At 47.0% G+C, this 26216-nt stretch overlaps 2 protein-coding genes across 2 annotated transcripts; one reads left to right on the top strand and one right to left on the bottom strand.

The window, feature by feature from the left end:
• The first annotated feature begins 205 nt into the window (after window positions 1-205).
• On the top strand, window positions 206-20998 carry LOC114792322 (beta/gamma crystallin domain-containing protein 3). The gene is made up of 22 exons (XM_028983316.1): window positions 206-483; window positions 799-865; window positions 3626-3963; window positions 7181-10016; window positions 10090-10134; window positions 10375-10493; window positions 12070-12226; window positions 12468-12595; window positions 13860-13986; window positions 14698-14733; window positions 14823-14944; window positions 15410-15536; window positions 16151-16293; window positions 16537-16663; window positions 17392-17421; window positions 17512-17621; window positions 17739-17865; window positions 18517-18644; window positions 18753-18876; window positions 19373-19531; window positions 19831-19990; window positions 20310-20998. Exons 1-22 carry the CDS (start codon window positions 371-373, stop codon window positions 20396-20398), a joined length of 5412 nt encoding a protein of 1803 aa, XP_028839149.1. The 5' UTR covers window positions 206-370; the 3' UTR covers window positions 20399-20998.
• On the bottom strand, window positions 20968-26216 carry riox2 (ribosomal oxygenase 2). The gene is made up of 10 exons (XM_028983317.1): window positions 26118-26216; window positions 25376-25794; window positions 24785-24904; window positions 24588-24716; window positions 24407-24510; window positions 23736-23838; window positions 23492-23660; window positions 23221-23309; window positions 22886-22996; window positions 20968-21838 (listed from the first exon to the last, which is right to left on the bottom strand). Exons 2-10 carry the CDS (start codon window positions 25790-25792, stop codon window positions 21680-21682), a joined length of 1401 nt encoding a protein of 466 aa, XP_028839150.1. The 5' UTR covers window positions 25793-25794; window positions 26118-26216; the 3' UTR covers window positions 20968-21679.

The following is a 26216-nucleotide window of genomic DNA, read 5'->3' as shown; positions in this document are numbered from 1 at the left end:
TATGTTTAAATGCCGATTGCCACGTTGTCCTATAGAGTTTTTGGGAACTCAACGATTTAGATCATTTAGGTGAACCGAGTCGAAAGATCCGGATCTCTCTCCCTGTCACGTGACGTATGGGAACCCGCAGGAAACGGCTCGCGGGAGGGGAAAGGCGGTGGGTGAGGACGCGCGCGCGCACGCACGCTCGCACGCACGCTCGCTCGCTCGCTGTGCCGTGCCGTGGTCTGCGCTACACCAGGCGTGAGAGAGAGAGAGAGAGAGAGAGAGAGGGGGAGATAAAGGGGACGCGCTTGGATTTTGTGACTTTTTTTCGTGTCTCTGCAGCGGAACTTTCTGCTCAGATGCGCCTTCATGTTCTCCTTCCGTCATGTCAAACCAGAAAAGTTCGTGGCCGGACGAGATCGCGAGGAACTTTTCCAGGCTCTTTTTCAGGAGTAAAACCCACGACTCTGGGAAAAGTGACGCGCAGGGCGACGCCAGGTACACGACAAGCTTCCTCTTCTCTGCTGTAGAAAAGTGACAGGCTAGTGCGTGCAGGAAGCTCCAACAGTGCAACCTGTGTGCTGACATTGATTTAAGTTTTTTTTTATCTTTAAATCTCTCCATGTGCTGGAGTCTGGAGGTGTTTTTCACTTCCTGATCCTCCACATCAGGTCTGTTGAAGGGTGTCTGCCTGGTTCCTTCTCCCCAGAGGCGGGAATGAGTTTGATGTTACACACAGACCGTCAGAGAGTGACACTGGCCCTTTGTAATGGTAAAGGATACTGTCTCACGTTCTTCTGTCCTCCCCGCAAGTGTCCCAGAAAAGGAGGAGAGCAGAGACGAGGACCCAGACGAGAAGCAGGTTCCAGAATTATCCGAGGTAATGTGGATCTGCTGATGACGAGGATGCGCGGCGACCTGACAATCGAGGGCGTGCCTCTCACTAATATTCATCATGTCATCTTTCACTTTTGCATACGAGTATTTAGGCGTCCGTGCAGCTGCTCGGTGTCTGTAGGGGGACTACATAAACGCCATTGTGGCCTGTTTCTGCGAACCTGAGGGACAGCGGCCCACGTCCATCCACCCCGTCACCCAAGAAGCACTTACAGTTGGGGTTTTGACACAATGAGAAGGGTGAAGCACTATAAGACCATCAAGAAACCTTTTCAAAATCACTGACTCTAATGTACGCTTCTGGGACCTTTAGAACGTTGTCTCTTTACGGCCGTTCCCGTTAGGCGTCTGGCTGTCTGCACAACTGACCGTACTAAATTTTACACCGGATGCCCTACCTGACTCAACCCGCCCCATTTACCCGGGCTTGGCACCTAAAAAAGCGCACAAGTCCCCAGTGGCTGGGGATTCCGGGGCCTTTAATATAAATGACAGCAGTTCAGATGTTAATATTGTCATTAATATTATTATTGTAGTGTGGTCCCCGTTAGGCTGAACTGTAACAGTTGAGTAGTCTCTCATACCAGTGTGTGAAACACCGAGTCACACGGTACACGGTGACACCGTTTTTAATCCATCAGGACAGGCGCCCGTGGAGCAGTGGTGGTTCAGGATTCGAACCAGCAAACTTCTGATTACGGGTCCGTTTCCTTACCCGCTACCCACCATAAGTGGGGTTTGAACCAGTGACTTTGTGATCATCTTGTGTGACCTACCAGGCTACTAACACCCCAACCTTGTTTTAATGTCACGTTAACTAGCACCATTTTAATACTAATTAATACTATACCCGGTCCGTATTCCACTAGTAGTATTTTTTGTGATGCATGATGTTTGAGCCTTTTTTGGAGGTGTGAGAAAACTGCTTATTGTTGGATGTTCTGTCCCGTTGTCGACGAGCAGGCTGTTACCGCGTGTGCCAGATTGTAAATATCCGCGGTACAGCGGAGCAGTGCATGAGGATCAGACCCTGTTATCTGTCAAAATATCATTCGCTACATTACAGGCACGAACTTCAGTTGCACCCTGATCAGGTGGCACCTCATTCAGCATCGGGGTGCCTCCACGTTACGATGTAGGGTTTGTGTAATGATTTTACTGAAAGATCAGTTTTATGAGCAATGTAGAGGTTGATAGTGACTTCAGACTATTTACTAAATAATTCAAAATTAATATTAAGGCTGTATTCCAAAGTAAATGGAAGCACATGAAATTTTAATTTGCACCCTCTTACAAAATGGTCCTGCATGGGGCCAGTCTGGCGCTCAGTTTCGGGGTTCTTTCTTTGTGGTATGTGGTATCGTTGTCCAATCTACATAATGATCTGTTCAATTAAAGCAAGATAAAATGTCTTTATTTTTTTGAAGGCTGAAAGAATAGATTTAAAATAAAGAAATACATTTTGTGTAGGAATTGGGATTGCGGCACACCTACGAACCAGAAAACCACAGGTTCCCAGGTTCAATCCCCACTTACTGAGCAGGACATTTAACCCTGAGTGTCTCCAGGGGGGGGACTGTCCCTGTAACTACCTATTGTAAGTCGCTCTGGATACGGGCGTAAATGTAATTATATTCCGAAGAGAGCAGGTCCATGTCAACGTTGGTCATTTGTCATCAGCGGTATTGATCTTTTACAGGATTCTACGTTTCCCGCTGCCGTGCCGTCGTAAGACTGTAAAGTAGGTCAGCAGCAGTAACGCAGTTTCCTCCGAGATTGTTGGATCTGTCGTGGGGCCCAGCGAATGCCAGATGGACTCATCATAATAATACCCCTTGCCACGCCCACATCAACATCCTGGAGAATTTCCTGTCGCCTCGGCCTCAGAATCAAGGGAGGAGAGACATCTCCTCGGTCGTCTCCCATTCTGAAGGTTGCCGGGAGGGCGTGGCACGCTGTGCCGGTGTAGAGTTCACGAGAACCGTGTTTTAGAATTGTTCTTCAAGATCCTGTTTCTAGAACATGAAATGGTCCATTGGGGTGCCAGAGTTAAGGGCACTCGCTTTTTCAGCCTTTCCTTCGTGGCAGCGGCTTTGATGGTGGATCTCAGACATCAAAAAGCTACGCTGGTCCCTTTGTGTCTGGCTTTGGGACAATAACGTCCTTATGTGCCCTGTATTCTTTCATTTATGGCATTTACCAGATGCCATTTACCACCCTTATCCAGAGCGACTTACAGTCAGTAGTGACAGGGACAGTCCCCTCCTGGAGACACTCCGGGTTAAGTGTCCCGCTCAGGGACACGATGGTAGTAAGTGGGGTTTGAACTGTGCTGTGCAGGGGAACGGGAATCTGTGTAAAATCCTTAATCAGACTTACAGTGTAACGTGTGTGTGTGTGTGTGTGTGTGTGTGTGTGTGTGTATATATATATATTTTTTTTTTTTAATAAATCACTTTCAGGAAAATCTGCAGAGCCACCTTGCCACATTGCGCGTGACTATATCCCAGCCGGCAGTGACGGAGTTAACGGCGTTGTGGGCAGGGCTGGGGGAGGGGTGGGGAGAGACGGGGGAGCGCAGGCTGCGCCGCTGTAAAAGGCGAGCCGGCGGCAGAGATCGAGTTCAGCCGCTCCTCACCGCTCACTTTCCCCCCCGCTGTCACCACCGCTGCCGCTGTGACAGAAACTCTCTCTCTCTCTCTCTCTCTCTCTCTCTCTCTCTCTCTCTCTCTCTCTGCCGTAGGCATTCCAGGAAGAAGGAGGCGAATGGAAGGACGAGGACGGCGTGTCGGATGATGCCGGAGGGTCGGGACCGGATCAGACCCCGCCGGTCCCCGCCGCCGCCGTAGACTCCTTCTTCAGAAGGCTGGGCAGCCTGCTCCACTTTTACTCCAAGCCCGAGACGGAGGCGGAGGGGATGAAATGGGGGTCAGAGGGGGTCTGGCAGCCCAGTGACACCGGCGCCGGGTCACCGGGAGTGGCGGAGGCGGAGAGGGGGCGGCCGGGGAAGCCGGATCGCGCTGCAGAGGTCACAGCCACGCTGGACGCCCATCAAGCTGAGGACCACGAGCCAGACAAACTGTGAGTTCCTCCTCGTTTAGTGGATGTCACACAGTTTTCTCGCTGCGGGTTGAAATCAAATTTCAAAAAAAGAACATTTGAACAAGTGAAATAAAATAACGAACACGAGAACAAGAGCCGCTGTGGTGCTTTGCTTCAGGGTTCAAGCTTCAAAGGAAAAATTCCGATCAGATCCACGTCTATTCGGGGCGTCGGTCAGGGCTGCCGGAGCTGTCATCCCTAGTTGCACACACATGTCAGGGTGGCATGTGACAGGGGCACACGGTGGCCCTCGGGGCAGAGCGTGTAGCCGGGGCCGTCTCAGGCCTGCACAGAGATGCCTTTCAGGGCACGTCGCTGTGGGGGGGGGGGGGGGGGGGGGGGGGTAAGTAGGGCGCCTGATTCGTCCGGATTTTCCCCCGGGGGGTACGGTAATATCAGGAATAATACATCCGGGTCACCTGGAAGCGTCACGCAAGCCTGAAGCCGCTCGGCGCTGTCCCCATCCACACGGCTCTCTTCGCCGCGTGGGATGGTGAAGACGTCGGTTTTCCAGCGTGGTGATGTCCTGTCCCCAGCACATGCCTGCCGGTTTACATTTTCAGACGGCTATAGAACAAAGGCCAGTTGTTGAGGCGGAACCTGGAGTTGGGATGTGAGAACTTTCAAGGCCATTTCCTGCTCTACTGATGACATTTTTTGGCAGATCTTTTGAGGAAGAAATGGTGTGTTTCTCAAAGTCAAGGAACCTTCCTTGGTAGGACGGGTCCTTCCACGACCGGGGTTTTGGACTGAAGAGAAGGCTCCTCACTCACTTGCAAGCATGGATCATTTCAAGTCGTTTTGCCCTCATGTGCGCCTAGGACTGTGGCCATTTTCTGATCAAAGAGGGAACATGAAACATGTGTCCATGAACAATTCGAAACAGAGGACACAGCCCTTGGTGGGATCAGGAGGATCCTGGAAATCGGAACAATTGTTTGTTGAGATCCTTGAAATGCACCATATGATTCAGCCTTCCTTGACTCTGTGAAGCACCCTTGGGACGAAGGCTTGGTGATATTTCCCAAGGGTGTGGGAAATGTCCACTGCCATCTGCTGGCCTGGTGGACTCACAGCAGCTTTTCTAAAAAAATCTGATGAGTCCAAGACCTTTTCTTGCTCAGCTACTTCCCCACAGCTGTGGAATTGTCAAGAGCATATGCAATGTGATTGTGTGTGTGTGTGTGTGTGTGTGTGTGTGTGGTTATGTATTTATATATATATATAATTCTTGCCTCAGACAGTACTACATTTATGGCAGTTGGCTCTCTCTCTGTCCTCCTCCTGTCTTCCCTTTTCCCACCTTTCTCGTCTTCTTCTGCCCTCCGCGTGTATTTTGGTACCTGCTCATGTGAGTGACAGCCAAGCTGGATATACATGTTTCTAAATGTGCCTCACCAACACAGCCCCAGTCTCCGGAGAGATGATGGAGGCGGGAGGCGGCAATGCCGATGTCCTCAGCATCCTGAAATGTGTCCGAGCTGAAGAATGGGCCGAAGTGCTTGACTTGGACTGTTCTAGTGCACGCCATCGGCTTACGTACGTGCATTTCCCACAGTTGCTGTGGTGTGGCGGCGAAGAAATGCTGACATTTTAACCGTCAGGCTGAGCGATCGTAGCGTGGGAGGGGAAAATAAAGGAAGTGCTTTGCCGATAAAGGTTGTCGGGCAGCGAGGAACAATGTCGCACGCCGCGCTAAACCCGTACGCGCGTACGGAATTCGGCATTTTGTATGAAGAGCGTGATGAACATCCTGGGTTCAGGGACGACGGCGATGTCACGGCGCGTAGAACTAGGCCAGAACCACGAGCCTATTCATAGCGCTGTAATTAACTACGGAGGGGGAGCGAGATGTATATCCCCTCAGCCAATGAGAACCAGGACTGATGTGGGAACATTAAACATCGGTTTCTTCTCTCGGATGCAGCTGCCGCATCTGCAAAGAGTCGGAAAGTGGGCGGGGTGGAGGTGGAAGGGGGTGGGGACACAACCTGTCCAACAGCCCCCGCAGCAGGTACTTCCTATTATGGGTGCAGTGCCATGGCTGCCCACTGCTCGCTAAAGGTGATGGTCAAACGCAGAGGACCCATTCCACGACGTCACCGTGTGCTGTGCTGCAGGGCTTCACAGTGATCGTTGTAGCCGTCAGCTGTATGGCGCCGGCAGCTCCGTACGCGCAAGACGTAGGGGGGAATGCTCTCGGCTGATTGGATGTCGTCGGTGAGCAAAGCGTAATGAGGCTGTGGATGCTGCTGAGCCGTGGAGGTCCTGATGTCGGGATGGCGGGGAGATGCTCACCTGGCAGCCCGGTAAAACCGCGTGAAATGCACATTTCTGCGTTGGTTGTAGTTTAAAAATAAAGGTTTATTTTATGTTTGGTAGCGAGGTGCTTGGACGGAACTGTAATGGTAAAGGAGTCTGAACAGGAAGGTTAATTGTACCGTCTGGAAGACTGATGGACTCCGAGGAGCCCGAGCGGAATGAAGGGACCCCGTCCGCTTTTCAATTCCCTCTCTCTGTCTCTACATCTGTTTCTCCTTCTCCACATCCAGCTCGCTCCTGGTCCGCATGTGACGACCCCACCCCCCTCACTCAGATGTTGGGGGGTGGAGGGCCGGCAGGAAGAACATTACAGTTTGGAATGATGTCAGCACTTAGGCGGGAAGGCGGCTCGCCGTGCAGCTGAAGGGCTGAGCTGGCGTCCATTTCGTCCCCCAGTCCATGCTGCACAGCACATCAGGATTCGTCCAACTTAAAATGAACACATAAGCATGATTCCTTTTAGGATAGATTTGCACGTGTAATATAATTTGCCTGCCAAAACGATATATCCATTTTAATCCATATATATGTGTGTGTGTGTGTGTGTGTGTGTGTATACATTTATATTTCAATGAAATATCATTTGTCGTAGTGAAAACTGATCTTTTCATGCATCATCTTTGTGACCTTGTTTGAAGTTTACATTAGGATGGTGTCATTTTATTGAATTTTTTTAGGAATGGGCCACATGTTCTGTAATTTCCCTCTGGACAAAGGGGCTCTTTGTGTTAAGAGATATTTATTAATATTTCATGACTATATACTTGCATTGCTGCTTCACCTCCTGCTGTAAATCCGTTATATCTGTTCAGTATGCAGAGAATGCGTACATTTTTTATTCAGCATTTTCATTGTGGTTTTCATATTTAAACAGAGTGCTGGAGGAGGATTTCAGCTCAGAATGTGGACCAGAAACTGCGGACATTCAGACTCCAGAGGGAAATAAGGATGAGCACAGACGTCAGGCCCTGTCCTGCCCTCCTGTCGTCACTTACGGGACGTACAGGGGCCTGAAGGAGGTGAAGAAGATGAAAACGAGGCCCCTGGTCCGACTTCAGTCTCCTATCTCCGAGGGCGACGAGGGACAGCACAGCAGAGAAAGTGTCTCCGGTGAGGATGTGGACAGCTCTCGACTGCATGCTACTGAGGCTGTAAACAACACTTCACCGCCAGAGCTTACGGACCGTAATAAAGCAGCGTCCCCGGCTTCACAGGGAGACTCTTGCCCTGCCGGTGCACCCTGCATTAGTCACATTCCACTGACGGCTGAGAAAATTGAAACCCCTGAGACCGCAAGTGCCTTCCTGCAAGACAAAGAGGTCAAAAGCCAAACAATGGACTCGCGTCCTGGAGCTGTGACGACTACAGACACTTTCCTCGCTGCTGGCAAAGACGGATCGGCGACTCCTGTGGGCACGGCTACCGTGGGTGGAACACGTGGCTGCGGGCGGACCACTGAGGTGGTGGAACAGGAATCAGAGCAGGCGGGGTCACCTTCGCTCGGCCAGATTACTGGTGCCCGGGGGATTCGGCCTGATATTGCTCTTCCAGGCTGCCAAGGCGGCCCTTTGCCCTCACGTTGTGTTCCATCACCGGAGTGGCGCGAACGTGCTCAGTCAGCAGATCTGGGGATGGATGTGGGGCCTTCGTCCCAGGGCCTCTGGCAAGCCACAGGATTGGAGGAGGACTTTTTGCAGTTGCAGTCCAAAATAATGGTTGATAACATTCTGAGGAACGCCCTGGCTGCCTTGCAGAAGATTGAGACCAATCAACAGGAGAGCAAGTACCTTCACCGAGATATAACGACCAAGGTGGAAGATGCATCCTCCAAACCCCAAAATCTATTTAACATGGCCTCGGCGGGCCAGGAGGAGAGAAGCTCTCTGTTAGAGGACGCTCTGGGCTCGAACAGGACCTTGGTGGAGGGTAACCGATCCACCCCCTCATCAGGATATGAGTCCATTGCAGGTTCGGATACTGATATTAGGTGCAGTCCAGGTCTGAGTTGTGAGGGCAGTTCTCTGATTACCCCAGTCAGCAGTCAGCAGGTGGAGGCCGTACGTGAGGAGAAGCCAGGAATGGTGGGTCACGCAGACGCCATGAGCTCACAGGGTGTCTCTTACAGGAGTGAGAGGGAGTCTGAGCGATCTAACGAGGGTCAAGGGACCGATGACAAACCTCCCCACAAATCCCGTCTTTTTGGAGAAGGTGATTCAGTTTGTCCAGCTCTTGCTGATGCAGAATGCTCAGTTTTGAATAAGCTACTGCCGATCTCCAGAGACCTGGCCTTGGAGAAAGAGCAGGAGCCCTGCAGCTGCAAGGATCGTCCTAAAATGGCTGTACACGAGGGAGCAGGGAATGATGAATTCCCTTTTGCTGCCAAAGATCCGGCAGAGAGCACTATACATAGAAAGCAGCCAATTACCATTACTTTTGACGGTACAATAACGAATACTATTAATCATTCGAACGATTGTAATACCCACCCATTAGATAACAAATATTGTGAAGTGCAAAAGCCAAACAGTCTAGCTTTGGAGCAGCAAGGGATGCACAATGTGGAGAAGGTTGTCAGACCAAAGGATTCACAAACTGTACAGCAACCATTAATAAAAAACAGACTTAGTACGGACATGGTAAGTAATGCCTCTTTAGAATCTAGGACCGCTTTGGACCCTTCGCCGGATCCGTATCACGGCTTGGAAACTGGAGGGAAAGGTTTCATTGTTGTTAAAACCTACTTGACCTCTGTCCTGCCTGGCGACAGTGAAGACACAGCGGCTGGATCCACAAGGGTCCAACCGATGGACAGTTGTAATGCAGACAGACCCAGTGAAGGCGAGGACAGGCTGGAGTGGAGCACAGTCAAAGCCTTTCGATGCACTATCAACGATGACCAGAGCCAGGAGTCTGAAACCCTGAAGTACGGGTCCGTGACGGGATTTTGCCTTGAAGACGGCGCCAAATCCAACGCGGCACATGGCTACGGCAAGAGAATGCACCTCGACCCATCGACACACATTCCCAGAGCCCTGGCCTCTGGACCTCACCATCACAGGCTCCATGAAATGGACTTCCATCACAACGACCCCGGCTTTTCCATCATCAGCGAAGAGGAGGAATTGGACACGGTGTTCGTAAATGACACCGGACCCATGCTGAGTCCTTCCACCAGGAAGATGAAGGCTTACCCCTTCTCACTGTCACCCATTTTCGAGGAGGAGTGTCCGCGTGATGAGGCGTCGGTGGAGGAGAACCTCCAGGTGCCACCAGTGACTGAGGAGGAGGTGAAAAGTGAGGAGCAGCAGTCCAGCTCCATCCTGTCACTTCTGCAGTCGGTGAGTGAGCGACTGCAGTCCAGTGCCTTCTCCGACCACAACCACGGCCAAGACGAAGACTCCGTGGACGCGTTTCACAGGCCTTGCTGGGAAAGCTACTTGGACAAGGAGGAAGGCGATGAAGAACCCACCGTGTTACTCAGCCAAGCGTGGAAGGAGGATACGGAAACGCACGTTTCCACAGATCAGACCTCAACACAAAATGTTCAGGAAACTGTCTTCAGCCCTACTGTTACATTTAAGGCGGAGAAGACCGCAGACACGCCCTTCTACCAGTATCTGAAGTCAAGTGCATCAGTACTACCGACAAGTGACAGTGATGAGGGGCTTCCCACCGTGAATGTCGGTGGAAGTCCAAGTGTGATCACCATGGTAAGAATCATTTCTACATGTCACACAATAAATTAAAGTAAACACCAGAGGAACGTATTACTTTTCTCTACAGGAGGACCATGTTGGCCCTGGGAAAGTCATCCCAAGGCCTTCACTGGTAAGATTATTAGTATTCATTTTGTACTGATTATTAGTATTTATTTTGTACAACAGCAAGGGGAAAAAAAGTCATTGTAATTTTTAATAAGTTGCATTAAATGCATTAACGCTTAAAAAAAGTTTTTTTTTTTTTTTACGTCTCACATTTGTTACTGTGGTACTCAGTGTTCAGCTTTTTAACATCATGCTGATTCCTAACATTTGCTGCCTGCCCTAAATGTGCTAATGTTGAAATCAGCTGCATGTAGATGGTGGTGAAAGCTCCTCCGCTACGAGGCACGAGATCCACGCTGATGTGGAGGATTCCAGGGGACTGTTGACGCACCAAGGAGCCTCTGTCCATGCCCGGCGAGGAAGGTAATTCCATCCAATCCTTCCAAGTTCTTATTCTTCAAATTTGGAGCTTGTATGATAACTTAGCAAATTAATGTTCTAAAATTCGTACCAAAAGCTTTCACCTTTGCCCTTTTTCACCTTTTTTTTTTTTTTTTTTTACTTTTTCACTTTTTGCACAAGAACACCAAACTCAGCCTGAAACTTCATACTGGATCGTGAGCCTTACTGTTAGCCTGCTGGGATATATTATATAACATGTTCCTTCACCCACCATGAAATTTGCAAATACTGTACAAATACCGTACTCAAAAGCGGTAATGGGAGCATCCAGCCATTCAAGTATTGAAAGCCTGTATTTATGTTTAATTGATAAAGAATTTGGACCCGTGTTCTGTCGAGCAAGCTTTGCTTTTTGTCATATGACTCATGCACGAGTTGTCCCTCTTACGCAACGGCTCATTCTTAATGGATGCCCACCTTCCATTTGTATCCAGAAGGCCTTCCCAGGAGTCTCTGCCATTGTGCATTATTCACACCGGCCGAGTGTTCCACCACACCGGGAAGAGCGAACAGGACCCTGAGCCGCTCACGTTGTCACCGCACTGTCTGTCATGCCAGTCCCAGATAATAGGTCGGCGCAGGGACTGTCGAAAAAAGGCTGCCAGACTTCGTCCTTCAACTGTTTTCTCTTGATGAGTAGAATCTACGAGACTTTGTCCTGTTTTTTTTCTTCTTAGACAGACATCAATCCAATCTTACTGATTAAAGAGGATATTGATCCTGTCACCATCACGTTGGAGAGGAAATCTGTAAAAGTCGTGTTGTGTAAAAGCCAGTAGTTCAACCATGAGTCTTGGGTCTTAAGTCTTCATTGTTCTTGTGACTTACAATTTGGTGAACATACCTAAAGACATAGTTAAGAGGGCCAGCAGGGCTTTCAAAGATTTATGGTCATATGGTCAAAGTACAATGAAATTCTTGGACAATTAGCCTGGACAATTAACATAAATCGTGTGCCACATTAACAGTGCAACAAGATAAATACAAGTACAGCCATATAACCATCAGCAGCTGAGTGGGACATGTGGGAGGGCTCAGTGCCCAAGTTCCATATGTTGTTGAAGACTAGTGTGTATTGAACCGTCTCAGTATGCGCTTTCCTGAGGGCAGGAAGGAGAAGAGTGTAAAAGCAGGGTGAGTCAAGTCAGCAGTTCACCAGTTAGTGTTTATGTCATTATTGCAAGTGCGAGGGAGGAGGAACAAATGACCCAAAACAGAACCAAAAGAGAACGTTTCACAGTAACAGTTTAATCCACGCTGGAGTTGTGGGGAACCTACACCGGGTCACATGACATCACCAATTCCAGGGAAGAGATGGACCGTGATAACTTGAACACCAACTTGCATTTCTGATTTTTTTTTCTGTTTATGAACTACACTTTGTCCATAAGCCTGGTGGCTTGGGGTGAGAGCTTCATTCATCCAGTGAAGGGAGGCGGAGCTCAGTTTGCATGGCAACGTCCTTGAGCTGTTTGTGTGTAGTAACAGTGTCTGTAACAGGGCAGATGGAAGTAGAGACTCTCTCTGTGTGCCACAGCTGGCTGCTGTACGTGGAGCCGGGATTTCGGGGGACCTGCGTGGTGCTGGAGGAGGGGGAGACCGTACTGGCCCGCCCCACCGACCTCATCGGGAAGAATGAAAGTGCTGCCATCTCACCCCCTGTCCCGGTCGGGTCCATCAGAAGACTGGTCCAGGTAGTTCTCAGCCATGTTCCTGTCCTTGAAAACACTGTGATTGGTGGAGCTCTGAGGTAGCATTTCTAGAGTTGTTGTTTGCAGATGCAGAGAACAGGGGAGTTGCATAATGAAGTCTGACTGTAAAAGCTTCCCCCTCCAACTTCTGCTCACTAGTTTATTGCATCTTAACTTCGCTCTTACAGCCTACTCTACCCCTGCCTTCATCTTTTTCAACCTCTCTAATCGTGTGTGTGTTTAGGATGACTGCAGGCCTGAAATCTTGGTGCAGACATGTGATTCACAAGGAGAACACACGGCGGGCCTCTACTCTGAGGCTGAAAGCATAGAGGCGGTCCCACTGTCTGCTGCCCGGGTCACGTCTGGATGGTAAAACGGACCGTTTCCTCATAGAGGGCACATCATAACGAAAGCAAGAAGATGACAGATCAAAATGTGTATTTTTAGGAAGTAGATGTTGTTTGCACATATTTATGGCAGATGACCACGAACATGGTACATTTATTTGTTAACAATAAACTTAAAGGTCCTATGACATGAAAATGTGGTTATTGCGTTCCTCTAGCCTGTCTATGGTCCCGCAGTGGCTAGAAATGGCGATAGGTGTAAAGAGAACCTTGGTCATTCTGCTCCGCTGCTCAGAGAGCGGCAGCTCACAGGGTCTGATCTGGAATTTGTCCCCTTATGTTGTTATAAGAGGAAAGGTTACCTCCCGTTTCTCATGTTATGCCCTCCCCTAAATAACTAGCTCCACCTACTGCCATGGCTTGAAAACGTGCAGGTGCTCATTGATTGGATGTAAAAATGAGTACAAATATTTTTTTAGTTCAGTCAGGGACTCTGAATAACTAGTGGGTTCATTTTATTTGTGACACGACTTGAATGGTGTTTATGGCGTCATTTCAACTTCTATAGGCCGCTCTCCTCCTCATCATCCCACCTCTGTCCTGTTCATTAGCATTTAAAGCTACAGACACAGAAACGTCCCGTCCTGGGAAAATCTCATTGTGGGACTGGATCAAAGTGGCTGTAATTCTGCACCATGGCTGAATTTCGGAAACAGACTTCAGATACAGCATTAGGGGACCACTAAGACCGATATAAAAGTAAAAAAACACAACATGAAAGGGTACAAAAAAGGTGAAAGGATTCCAGAAGCAGTAATATACCTCTCTCTCTCTCTGATGGTGAGACCTAGATGATCTCCTGGATGATCAGAGTCTAAGGACCACTGGTCGTTTTGACTTATAATTGACCTGATATATCATAATTTGCAGAGTCCAGGGAATCACATTGCGTTTTAAACCTGGCACTTTCACAGCGGGTTTTGCTTTTTCACGATTTTCTTGAGGCGGTGCCACCAAAAATGACACGACACAGTACCACAGTACCATCATTTCTCATGTCAATTGACTTGTTCATCACAGACCTGTAAAAAAAACAAAAAAACAGATGCACTAAATAAATGAAATTGGTGTCTGCGTGCAAAAGCTGACACCCAACTGTGAGTTTTTCCCACTGTGCCGGGACATGATCTCCGGATCTGTGTGTGGGGATTACTTTGCATGTGCTGGCGGTTTTTCTGTTTTTCGTTCTAGTAAATAATAATTTTCTTGTTTTTCTCCTGCTGAAGCTGGTTGGCATTTGACCGCCCAGGATTCAGAGGGAATTACACCGTTCTGGAAAGTGGCGGCAAAACAACGCCTGGTCCACTCAGTCCCCAGGTCACCCATGTGCACTCGCTGCGGCCACTGAAGAGGGTGAGGATTCCGCTCACCAGCAGGGTTTAAAGCAGGGTTCTGTTTTTTTGTGAGTTCCCCAAATTGTACAGCTCAGGAAAAAATTAAGAGACCGTTTCAACCTTTTCTTTTTTATTTATTACTCAATGTATGACCTTGTGTCTTCATAAATATATACTCCAAAGAACATCTAAACATCTAAACAAGTTTAGTATAGTTCTTTAACTTTGTAATATTTCAGCAGTGAGAAATGGATTACGTCCACAGCAGTGACATGGGTGGTAGTAGCCTAGTGGGTAACACACTCACCTATGAACCAGAAGACCCGGGTTCAAACCCCACTTACTACCATTGTGTCCCTGAGCAAGACACTTAACCCTGCGTTGCTCCAGGGGGGGACTGTCCCTGTAACTACTGATTGTAAGTTGCTCTGGATAAGGGCGTCTGATAAATGCTGTAAATGTGACATGGAAGCATGATTTTAAATTCTGGACATGGGCTTGTAGTGATATGTAGTGTCTTGAGTTTTGACCTTTGTGTAGTCAGAAGATTATACGTACACCAAAAAGATGGAATCCAGACAGAACGTCCGTTTTGGGTGATTATGGGATGTACACTTTCATGGTGTCGTCTGTCAGTAGGAAACGTGAGATGTGATGAACACGATACTTGTCTGCTCCAAGCGCAGTAGAAAACGGTGAAGCTCATAATTCATCTCTGTACCATTGGCAGGGTGGCCTGAAGGTCAGGAGGCTGCTGGACCCGGCGGTGAGTAGCGGCCGCAGCGAGCCGGCTCGTTAACCACGTAAACGGGGACCGCGCACATGACCGTAACAGGGCGCCGCTTCCTCTTGCAGATGGAAGCGTACGACCAGCCCCACTTCCAAGGTGCGAGAAGAGAGCTGGCGGGCAACACGCCCAGCCTGGATCCGGCCGGCGAGCCGAAGGCAGTCCGGTCTGTCAGGGTTACCAGAGGATTGTAAGCCCACCACACCCGCCCGTCTCTACCTCACCTCGTCGACATTCTGTCTGGCGAAGCTCTGCAACCTGTAACACAATCAGGGGTGTGTAGGTGTGTTTGTAGGTGTCAGGACACACCCTGCATATCTTATCACTTTTTTTTTTTTTTTTTTTTTTTGTGAAATCAGTTTCACAATCTCTCGGTCACATGACTTCACTGGAACGCTAACACATCAAAGAAAATACCGCAGTATGACAGGTCCTCTCCACCCAGTACAAATAACAGACAAGTGCAACAAGAAATGTGTGTGTGTGTTTGTTTTTTGGTAAAAAAAAAAAAAATGTGTGTCTTGACTCCCTGTTCTTCGCAGTCGGCTTCTTTCGTGCCGTATCAGTTTCATAAACAGTCCGGCTGCGGTTCTGAGCATGAGTAAGACTGTTTGCTGAGCCATTCGGCTCTGACCTGCTATTCGCTGTTTGTCAGATGGGTGGGGTACACCGGGGTGGCCTACGCCGGACGGCAGTTCTTGCTGGAGGAGGGTGAATACGCCGACTGCCGGGAGCTGTGCGGCTCGGATCACGCCCTCCTCTCCTTCCGCTTTCTCCAGGCCGTGAGTTCCAGCATGGCTGTCTATTTTAACACCCCTGCACAAATTCTTGGCTCATTGTTGCAGAAAGTGGGTCAGGTTCTTGTGGGTTCTGCATTTCCAGTTTTGAGACCACTTTCGATACCACACACCACTGGATAAATCGACGTCCACAGCGTATTCCAGTATTTTGGAACGGTGCTGATTTAGCCAGAGGCTGTGTGGGCTCGGGCTTTTATTCGATACTTAGTGGAATTATTCAGCGCTGAATAATCACTCTAGCCTGCCTCTCGGCTCGCATTTTAGTCCTCGCGGCTTTAGGCCAGTTTCTTAATGGAACCGGTCTAGGCTAATATGGTGTCTGTAAAGAAGCCTAGTGGGTAACACACTCGCCTATGAACCAGAAGACCCAAGTTCAAATCCCACTTACTACCATTGTGTCCCTGAGCAAGACACTTAACCCTACGTTGCTCCAGAGGGGACTGTCCCTATAAGTACTGATTATAAGTCACTCTGGATAAGAGCGTCTGATAAACGCTGTAAATATAATTGTAGAATAGGTATAATCAGAATAGGTTTTTCAGGATTTGTCATGTGGTAACCTTCAATGTCCTGAACTGTTTCTGTACTTGCTGCAGGACTTTGTTGAGCCCTCCATCACCTTGCTGTCCGACTCTCCAGAAGTGAAGCCCGTGGACCTCGTGGATGTAGACATTCCTGAACTGGAGGGTCACACTGCTTTGAACACAGCGGGATCTTCCATACGTGTCAAGAGTGGCGTGTAAGTGCCAAGCTCTCAGGAATGTGGTCCGCAGGCGTGCTACTGTCTGCCACCAACCACTGATCTGTCTATGCAGGTTGGAGTCTCTCTGTTTCGGCAAGTGACTGTGTAAGATGTCACATGAGGATAGCCAAGCCCTGATCATAATTTTACACTATCCTCATTATTCAGATGAAAACTCTAAACAGAAGACAGGAAAACCGGAGAAAAGATGTTGTCTAGTGTCCTGATTGTGTCTTTCAGGTGGGTTGCCTACAGCAGCAGGTATTTTACCGGGGACCAGTACGTCTTGGAGAAGGGACTGCACCCTGGTACCCTGGACTGGGGCAACAGTGGCAGTAAAGCCATGTCAGTCAGACCAGTTCGTTTGGTGAGTTCTAAACTGGCAGTCTTGGATCATGTCCATGAAATTCCTTTCTCCAAAGGAGTTATGGCTCGGGGAGGTTTGTCTGCCTGACTGTGCAAAAAATCAACTTGGTAAATCTACATGAAATTTGGTGGAGTGTTTAGAGTGGATCTACATCATAGGGCTGAGTTCCAAATTTAGTTTGACCTTTGGTGGGCCGTGTGGCAGTTAGCGACGTGGCCCAACACCTCCAAGGTTGTGAGTTCGAATCCTGGCTTGGGCCCAGTGTCCTGGGATGGACAGCCGAGACCCTGAGTAGAACTATAGTGGTCTTAGAGAGGTTTTAATTTGTTTTAATTTGGCAGTAACAGCATTTTGCCTCAGCAAACTTTCTTGGCCTTGTCTTTATCCTGTAAGTGCCAATAATGATGAGTCCATGTCAGAAATCTAAGTAAATTTTTCAATCCAGATTCACAGAGACAACATCTCTCTGACAAGTTCAGTTGTTCAAACTTCATACAGAGAACTTTGTCTTGTGGTTTTCTGTATTCATCCAGCAGTTGGAGTTGGCTGACATGCTGAGGCATCTTCTGGTTATAGTATATTACCCCTTTAGAAATGATGCACACCCACGTAATGCAATATAAGTGTAAGCAGTCATTGGAAATCATTCTGTGGGTCCAATGGAAGTTGAAATTACTGGTAGCTGGTAGTTGAAACTGAATCACTCAATGTATGCTGCTGTTTTTCAGGACACCTGCAACAATGAGCCAAAGTTCTTGGTATGTATTAAAAAGAAAGGTTTGAATGGCAACTTTCCATATCACTGTCTCTGAATTTTCCAATGTGGTCTTCAATCTTCCGTCCTCCAGGTCCGGATTTACTCCAAGCCACATTTTGAGGGGGAGCAGAGAGAGTTTGAGGCCAAGACAACCGACTGTGGCTCTGTGGTCCCCATGTCCTTCAGGGTGATTCGAGGAAGGTGAGTTTCCTTCTGCTGTGCTGATGCTCAAAGTGACAATAAATTGCCTCTTTATTGATACTCAACCGGGTCCTTCAGTGGTTACGGTGACAAGTGACCTGACTGTCTCTGATGCAGCTGGCTGCTTTTTGATGAGGAGGGCTATTCTGGAAACCAGTTTGTTCTGGAAGAAGGTCTGTATCCTGACATTGTGTCTTGCGATTGCACTGCGGCTGCCATCAAATCTCTCAAGCCCATTCCACATGTGAGTGCGGATGCCACCAGTACTTTATTTAAATCGCTGTGCTTAATACTGTTAATACTGTACAGATCTCAGAGAAAAGTAAAACATTGTACAGAAAAGCTTTACTTTTCTCTTATAGAGATAAAGTTTTAGATAGTTTAGTTTAGTGTGTATATACATATAATTTTTTCTTTTATGATCGCACTATGGGGGGGGTCTGTTTGAAACATTATTTCAGTACACGGTGTACTGTGTATACTGTTGTACTGACAATAAACCAATCTTAAATCTTAATGCCATCATCTGGAGCTGTCACCTTAAACATGGCATAGCTCTCCAAAGTCCTCGTATCACTGACTTCATTTCAGCCAAAAATTATGAGGATTTTCACCAGAAGGGATTGTGTTCCAGCCAGAGAGTTTGGTTTTGAACCTGAACAATACAGTCCACAATGGAGTGGGAATGTAACAGAGTCCCAATGAGGGCTTTATCATTTGGAACCTGAACCTTCCAGCTCTGATTTGGAACAGGGAAGAAGGCATTTACCAATCAGTGAAGTGAAATGTATGATATTACCTGAATGGGCAGTAATTGAGGTAGAAATGTGCATTGCAGGGTTAAATGCTGACATTTGGAGTATTACTCTTTGTAAATAGTTTTTTTTGTCCTCAGTGCTTCACAGACCCCTGCATCAGCTTGTTTTCCTTGGACTCCTTCGAAGGGTTAAAAATGACTGCGTTGAAGTCCGATGCCAATGTGAGCAACTTCTTCACCCAGTCCCTCAGAGTGAGCGGTGGCCTGTGAGTTGTCTTCAATCGTCCCAGTCCCATTAAGTCCCAGCCCCGGCACCAGCACAAGTTCTCCCGGTTTTAATACTTGCTTCTGTGTTTTGTGCTGTGTGTCTGAAGGTGGGTGGTGTATGAGTTCAGCAACTTTAAGGGCCGCCACCGGCTCCTGCAAGCCGGTGAATACCCTTTCTGGTCTAAACACAGTGGCTGGGACACGGTCGGCTCCTTCCGGCCCCTCACACAAGTACGTATTAAAAAAAAAAAAAAAAAACTGCATTCAAATAGTAGAGAATTCTCACTGTCACTATGCATCAGACTGCAACCTTGATTAGGTCTCGCAACCCTTATTAGCCTCTTCCCAGGAACATTAAGCGTGGGAGATCTAAAGCTGAAAGCTTGACTGCTCCAGTGTTTTTTTTTTTTTAATGGCTGGAGGCAGGCTGAGCTGCAGAGATTAACACCGACTGACTGGCCCTCTATTAAAGCTCCTGTCTCAGCATAGGCTGCCTTCTCAACCTGAAAGGCTTCCGATCAGGCTCATCTTATCTAGCCCTCGCAGGGCTGCCCTGGTTGCGTTCGGCTGCTACCACTGGACAGAGGCATGAATGGCCTTGATAAAAAGCCCCACCAGGCTTCCCAGAAAGATATTTATACCCGGACTGAGAAAGATGGAGGCTGCAGAGACCTGTGCATTTATGGAAACTGAATTTTGCTGCTCACTGCCATGTTGTCTTCCACAGCGTAGGGTTTACATCCAGGTGAGGAACCGAGCCCTGGGGACAGTGCTGACTACTGAAAGGGTGAAGGACACTAGCTGTCCAGCCAAAGTAACCCTCAGCACCGCCGGTGCCCTGGACACTCAGCAGTGGCTGTTTACCGAAGGGCTGCTCAAATGCAAGGTCAGTTGCTCTGCCATGTATTCCAGGAAATGTACTTTCCAGAAGAGTTTTTTTCTTTGTTTGTTTGTGCATCGATCTCTGCAGCTCCTTTCACTAGAACTGAGGTTAAAGCGCACTAAAAATAGGCCTGGATGTAGATCTATATATAGATCGTTCTTGAAATTCTGAACAGAAGCATTGGATTGCATAGGGATCATAGAACACAGCCACAGCTTAAAATAGAACATTTCATGTGTTTTTCACCCATGGATGCTTCTAATCTATATGGTTCGTTGCTTCTGTGTGTGTCACATGTACAGGTGGGGAAGGGCTGCTTGGCTGTGATCGGTGGGAAAGCCAATGCTGGGTCCAGGGTGGCTCTGTGGCCAGAACATGGCCGCACCCACCAGAGGTGGAGTCTGAACGCAGATGGGACAGTCTCAACACACCTCAACCACGACCTGGTGCTTGACCTCAGAGGTAAGATGGCTGGCATCGTTCTTAAAACATCATTCTTCTCCATGACAAATGGTGGAAAGATATGCAGGTCTGGTAAAAATGTATTTTCAAACGTTTGACACGTTCTTTATATTTGTCAAATGAACAGGCTGAAACGAGTTTATTACTGCTACATAATTTCATCCTTTCTATGTAAAATTATTATGAAAGTAGAGTTAAGTACACTGCAGTGGTTCTCAAACTTTTTCTTGTTTGGTGAAATCAGATGTAGAATTAAGTTTAAAAGGTGTAGTACAAAAAGTGCCTGTTTGTACTAATGTACTAATTCTATCTTTTCCAGGCGGGACTGGCCTAGACAAGGACCACTTAATTGTCAGTGATGTATATTCACATAAAGCTACACAGTACTGGGACTTTGAACTGGTTTAGAAAGCTTCCACTGTGGCAGAATCTCAGGTTCCAGAATGCATGTCGTAATGTCGAGAACATAAAAAAAAAAAAAGACAAAAGGTCAATCCTTTGAAGAAGAAATGGAGGCACAGCCATGTAATCCAGATCCAACACTAAGCTTCTGCTATGAAACCTTTAAATGACTGGCATGCACCATTCATTTAAGTGCAGGGCAATATTGTGTTACTATGGCTTGATTTAGTTATATTTTTCATTTGTTACTGAAGCACATTTGCACTACAAAGAGCTTCACTTGAAGAGTGGCCTTCTAACAAACATTGGTGAATTCTGTCAGTGAGACTGGATGTCCAAAAAACTCCCTGAAAGAGGTGATCTTTTAAAAATACTCCCTGCTATCAGCCCAAGACCTAAACCTCAGTAAAAATGTATAAAATGTGTATGTTTAGAATAAACTGTCATTTCACTGGACCTCATAAGGAGCATTAATTGATGTATTATATTCAGGAATAGGTGTATTAAATGACAAGCGATGTCTATAAAACAATAAATACAGCTCTTATATTACTTCAAGAACATTGTTTTTAAAAACTTTATTAATATTAAACTGTGCGTGCTGAAGTGTCTTTTTTTTTTTTTTGGTAGTTTGGTATTTTTGTCATTTTGAGGGCACCACGTAAGACCAGGGGATCATTGTTCAATATGGAACGTTGCAGACAGGAAAGTTTCCTACAATCGCAACCATGGACAGGAGGAACCCCACCTTTTTTAGTGTAATTCTTTATGAAAATGGGTGGGGCCAACAGTGGTGACTAGGAGATCAAACTAAATGAGAAAATACATGAAAGCTGGACATATTGCCAATTGTCATGTTACAGCTTGTTTGCCAGATCCACGTCATGATCCGCTCACGTTCTTTATTCGGAGAGCCAAGCCAGAAGAAGTATCCCCATTATACCCTTGAGCAGTAATCCACACAAACATTTGTTGGAACTGTGGCACTTCATGGTACACATACGCTATTAATAACTCACAAATAAAGGAGCAGGACATTTGTCACCATGAGTCACTGGTCAGGAGCCTTGCTGTGGGCGAGGAGATTTTCTAAGCCGTCAGCTTCACACGTCACATGCTGCCAGCGCAGTGGCAGTCCTGAACAATGCCTGGCCCTGTACATGAAGAATAGTTCAACTGTACCACAGACCAGCATTTCTTTTTCTTCCCAAACATCCTGTTTGGAATCTGCATGATCGGGGTCCGTACATATTACAGGTTCACACTCATCCCACCACAATTTTCAATTTAGCAGACTTCCAGAAGACCCTCAGTCCAAAAAGCTATGGCCAGGTTGACCTTGTCTTGGTCCGCCTCTAGCTGCAGTTCAGCCACTGGAAGGCGCTCTGCACTCTGTAGCTGCCTGAGGGCCGACAGATTGGACAGGGGGAAGCGCAGGCCCTGGCTCTGAAAGAGAAACAAAGTCTAATCTTAGGAAAACACATACACAAAAATATATAAAAATAACACCAAAATTCCACTGACATACGAGACAGTTTGACTGTTTTGACGAGGCTAGTTTGACTTGAGTGACAAGTCAAATGGGATTCAGCAGACACAAAAGTACTATCGGGAGAAAACATTGTAATGAAGTAGTGTATGCATCTGTTCTGATGGTTGTAGAAAGTTGGTTTTCATCAGTTGTATCTTTCTTTGAAGGAACAACAGAGTTCTAAGAGGAAAAGGTGAAGTCCTATACTGGTGATGCACAGAAGCTGAGATTTACTGGGATTCATTTTGAGGTAGTGGGAATTGTCATCCAAGAGGAAACACCAGTCAGGCAGTTTGAGATGCGGGTAGTGACTTGTTGGTAATGAGGAGTAAACTGTCTGAATGGTAGGAGAGTCCATGTGAGGCTATGATATCTCTTGAGTTATCTGGTGAGGAGGACAAGAGGAGGGGTCCAAGGACTGAGCCTTGCGGAACTCCAGCAGACAGACTGGGATCCTTGCCATGCCAGCTGGTATGTTTGATCCTACAGACAAGATGCGAACCACTTGCAGGCTGAATCTGAAATCCCAAGGTTAGAGAGCGCAGTCACAAGAATCCCAAGGTTGACCATGTCAAAGGCTGCTGAGAGGTCCATTCAATCAAAACTGAAGACAAGTTGGCAAATCTTGCAGCATATAGATCCTCTGAGACAGCTAGAAATGCACATTCTGCTCATCTACCTGCATTAGGTTTAGAAACTAGGAGGAGGATCAACGTATGACTCCACTTTACCAGACACAACAGTGGACAGATTCTGAGGTAAAAATAATGAGGTAAACTCAGGGGTCCTCAATAATTACAAAATCAAATGTGTATGCAGAAACAGAATTAAACAACAATGATGAATGAGATTCAGTACATTTTTAGTCACTTGCTGTAAGCTACTGTGTTTGTTGAGATTGTTGTATGCTGACAGGCTGATTTTCTCAGTCTTTTCAGGTACTGTTTCTGGTGGAAAAGTACCTGCGAGACTTCCTCTTCCGCCTGCTCTTCATCGCACTCCCCCATCATGTGTGTTTCCCTGCTGTTCCTCAGCGAGTGCAATACGAACACGACCAACTCTGTAGGTTCATCCTGAGAACAACACACACGCTCCTTAACCCCTAATAACCACAACACATTAACACTAGTCAAATTTCCAAATAAAAAATATAAATGGCATAGGGAGGTATTTCAGGTGAAGACAGACATACATTTTGCATTTATGTCACAGTGTGTCTGGACGGAGAAGCAAGAACAGCTTTTTGATGCATTACTGCATTACTGAAAAGAAATTCTCTACTTCATTAAACTCTTACAGTTCTTTCCTGGCTGGACTCAACAGTTATGAGCACATGATCTTTAAACCTCATCTGGATGGAGTCCTGCAGTGCTGGTATCTTCCCAACTGTAGAGACAAACAAATAAACCTCAGCGTTGGGTGACATTCGGTCAAACCCTACTGACTACAATTCTGTCCCTGAGCAAGACACTTCTCCTGGGGGACTGTCCCTGTCACTGATAAATGCTGTAAATGTAAATTAATCACGATCAACCCACTGTGTTGTCAGCAGGACACCCAGTACCCACCTGGCACAATGTCTGCCCCGTCCTGCAGGTACGGAGGAAGCCTATTGGACACAAAGTCTCTCTTCATGTCAGTGGAGCACAGCTCCTTCTCACCCAGCTCCATCCGATCGGCCAAGCGCCTCAGGAAAACCGACAGCTGTGTGGAAACTTTGGGGTTCGTGCTGGCACCCTGCAATGCAATCAATGACAGAATTATTAAAAGCATTTAGAAAAAAAAGGTAACGGTGTGGTGAGGTGGACTGACAGTGAGGAGTTTCCTGGGCATTCCAGTTCTCATGCTGAGGTCAGACTTCATCGAGTCAAACAGGAAACTAGGAAACACGTCCAGCAGGAAGTCTCCCCATGACCTGTGGTACAATGGAGGACATAAAATGTACGGAAATCCGAACAGAAGCAGGTTTCAAGTAGCCATCTTGGCAAATACAACTTCTCTCCACATTCTCTCACAGACTATTTACAATTAGTTTACAGTTATGCTGTTGTATGACATTTCACAGTGAGCAGTACTTTTTGAATTAAGGAGCAGAATATAATACTTAAAAATTACTTATTTTTTAATAAAGTGTGGCATGTGTGGATCAATGAAAGAAGCTAAACACTGAACCAATCAGAGAATTTTGTGCCTCCTCCCTCTCCCCTAGATGCAAGCTATTTAAGACCTAGTACGTAACATGTTATTTTTCGTGTGGAAACCCTGACGTCAGCCTGGTAATCCAGCAGGCTCTTCTCCCACTAGAACCGCCTGCATTGCCACACTACAGATAATACAGAGATCTGTGGTGTTATGTGGGAACACCATAACTAAATGATGGTATCATTCTTCATCATATGTTCCCATCATTTCAGCTTCTCACTCTAAAATTTCTTAATAAAATGTAAGTCAAATATCTAAGAAGCCTTCATGAAAGAACTCACATGTTCTGGTAAGAGCTGAGGGTGAGGTGGGTGGAGTGCTCCACTCCAGCAGGAGTGTCGGCCTGGTGGATGGTTCCTCTGGGGAAGTAGAGCAGATCTCCTGTCTGCAGACAGACAAAACGTCAACCGTCTCAAGCCGAGATCCTCCCATCTGAAGGGCTCTTTCTCCTGCGCTTCATACCTTCAGAATGATGTCGTGTGTTGGGCTGCCGATCCGCTCCTCCGGCTCCAGGCTGTACTCCCGGGCCAGGGGGACGGTGGGACTGTACAGCCTCCAGTGCTTCTCCCCTTCCAGTTGCAGGATGAACACCTGCACGGTGGGGAACAGTGATGTGAAACCAGGAAAACCGGAGAAATAATTATCAATGTCACGCATACCTCGACATCATCGTAGTGCGGTGGAAGTCCTTGAGACTTCTGAGGGGTGATGTAGACATTCGACCCAACCAGCGACCCGAAGAAACTCTCCAGACGCTCCTGGATTTGCCAGAGCTCATCCTGGACCAATTAATAATCATTAATCATTATCCAGCAAACTAATATAACTGTATGGATTACAACAAATAACAAAAATTAGTTAGACCACACTTTCATCTGCTTTTACTCACAGCCCAAAGAGAACTGCTAAAATCATAAGTGAACAAGATATTTTATGTTTATATAAGATATTATGGTATATTTTATAGTATATACTGGTTATATATTAAGGTATATTAAGTTATGTCTCATAATTTAAAGCAGTCCATTAAATGAGGTTCTAACGAAGGATGGTGGTGTGGAGGTATTGCTGGTGCACAGTAAAAATGCAACATAATTAATGCATGTCACTTTTAAATACATTCATCATATATGTAACCTTCGTTCATACGAACTACAATAAGAGATGTATGTGTGTGGGGGAAATTATTCTGGATTGGGAAGTTCTGAAGGGTTTTGAAATATGACATTATGGGGTGAAAGCAATTTGACCTTAAACCTCTGAGGCTGGTGGAACTGTATAGTTGCTCTGTTCTGGTCAAACTCCTTCCTCAGCTGGCTGTAGTTCACCCGGCCCTCCTTGTTCATCACTTTCTTCTGGCTGTTGACGCAGCGGCACAGGTTGAGATCCCTCGTGTACTCCAAGCCCCTCGCACACAGCTCCTTCAGGTCGGAGAGCTGGAACAGGGACTGGTAGTACGCGGCGAGGGCCGGGTCGGACCTCTTCAGGTGCAGCGGCTTCTTCTCCCAGTGCTCTGCGAAGAACTCCTCCACCCCGACAGGGGCAATCAGGCTTCCAAACAGACTGGATGGGGTGTCGAAGTTGAACGGGCATGGAGATACACCGGCATCCATCTTTCTGCGTTTGGCTTTAACATCTTCCACAGAACCCTTCCCTTTCCTGGGCATTTCTGCCAATGAAAAGAACAAATTTAACTAATAATACTAACAAGAACACAATTACTGTTCACGTTGCTGATGTTGCCTTCTTAGGTAGAAAATTGGATCAAACAACAAAGTGACCATAAAAAGTTGTTTTTCTCTAATTCTATTACATAAAGTTTGGCATTGTGTGGATTGCACAGAGGAATGCTCATTTCTACTGTACACAAACACGTGCGCGCATTTCCCACTTAAAGTGACGAATCAGTATAAAATGCGAATAACGAAGCACTTATATGCTTCGGCAAAATATTCGGCAAAATATACACGGCAAAAATATTTTAACACTCACTTGCTGAATTTTAAAAAGCGACTGCAGTCAAAAGGAGGAAAGCGTGATGTTAGACCCACGTGAGCGCTGAGTTCCGCCGCTCAAACAAACCCGTGAGGA

This window comes from Denticeps clupeoides, chromosome 6 (genome assembly GCF_900700375.1).
Source record: "Denticeps clupeoides chromosome 6, fDenClu1.1, whole genome shotgun sequence".
NCBI classification, from domain to species: domain Eukaryota; kingdom Metazoa; phylum Chordata; class Actinopteri; order Clupeiformes; family Denticipitidae; genus Denticeps; species Denticeps clupeoides.
Note: the sequence above shows the minus strand (reverse complement) of the source record. Positions and strands in the feature narration are given on the sequence as shown.

Coding starts and splice junctions, on each gene's coding strand:
- LOC114792322 (XM_028983316.1), top strand. CDS start 371: ATGTCAAACCAGAAAAGTTCGTGGCCGGACGAGATCGCGAGGAACTTT. Junction 3,964..7,180: donor GACCACGAGCCAGACAAACT/GTGAGTTCCTCC, acceptor ATATTTAAACAG/AGTGCTGGAGGAGGATTTCA. Junction 19,532..19,830: donor AAGGGCTGCTCAAATGCAAG/GTCAGTTGCTCT, acceptor TCACATGTACAG/GTGGGGAAGGGCTGCTTGGC.
- riox2 (XM_028983317.1), bottom strand. CDS start 25,792: ATGCCCAGGAAAGGGAAGGGTTCTGTGGAAGATGTTAAAGCCAAACGC. Junction 24,905..25,375: donor ACCAGCCTCAGAGGTTTAAG/GTCAAATTGCTT, acceptor TAATTGGTCCAG/GATGAGCTCTGGCAAATCCA. Junction 23,310..23,491: donor CGGGGCAGACATTGTGCCAG/GTGGGTACTGGG, acceptor TTGTCTCTACAG/TTGGGAAGATACCAGCACTG.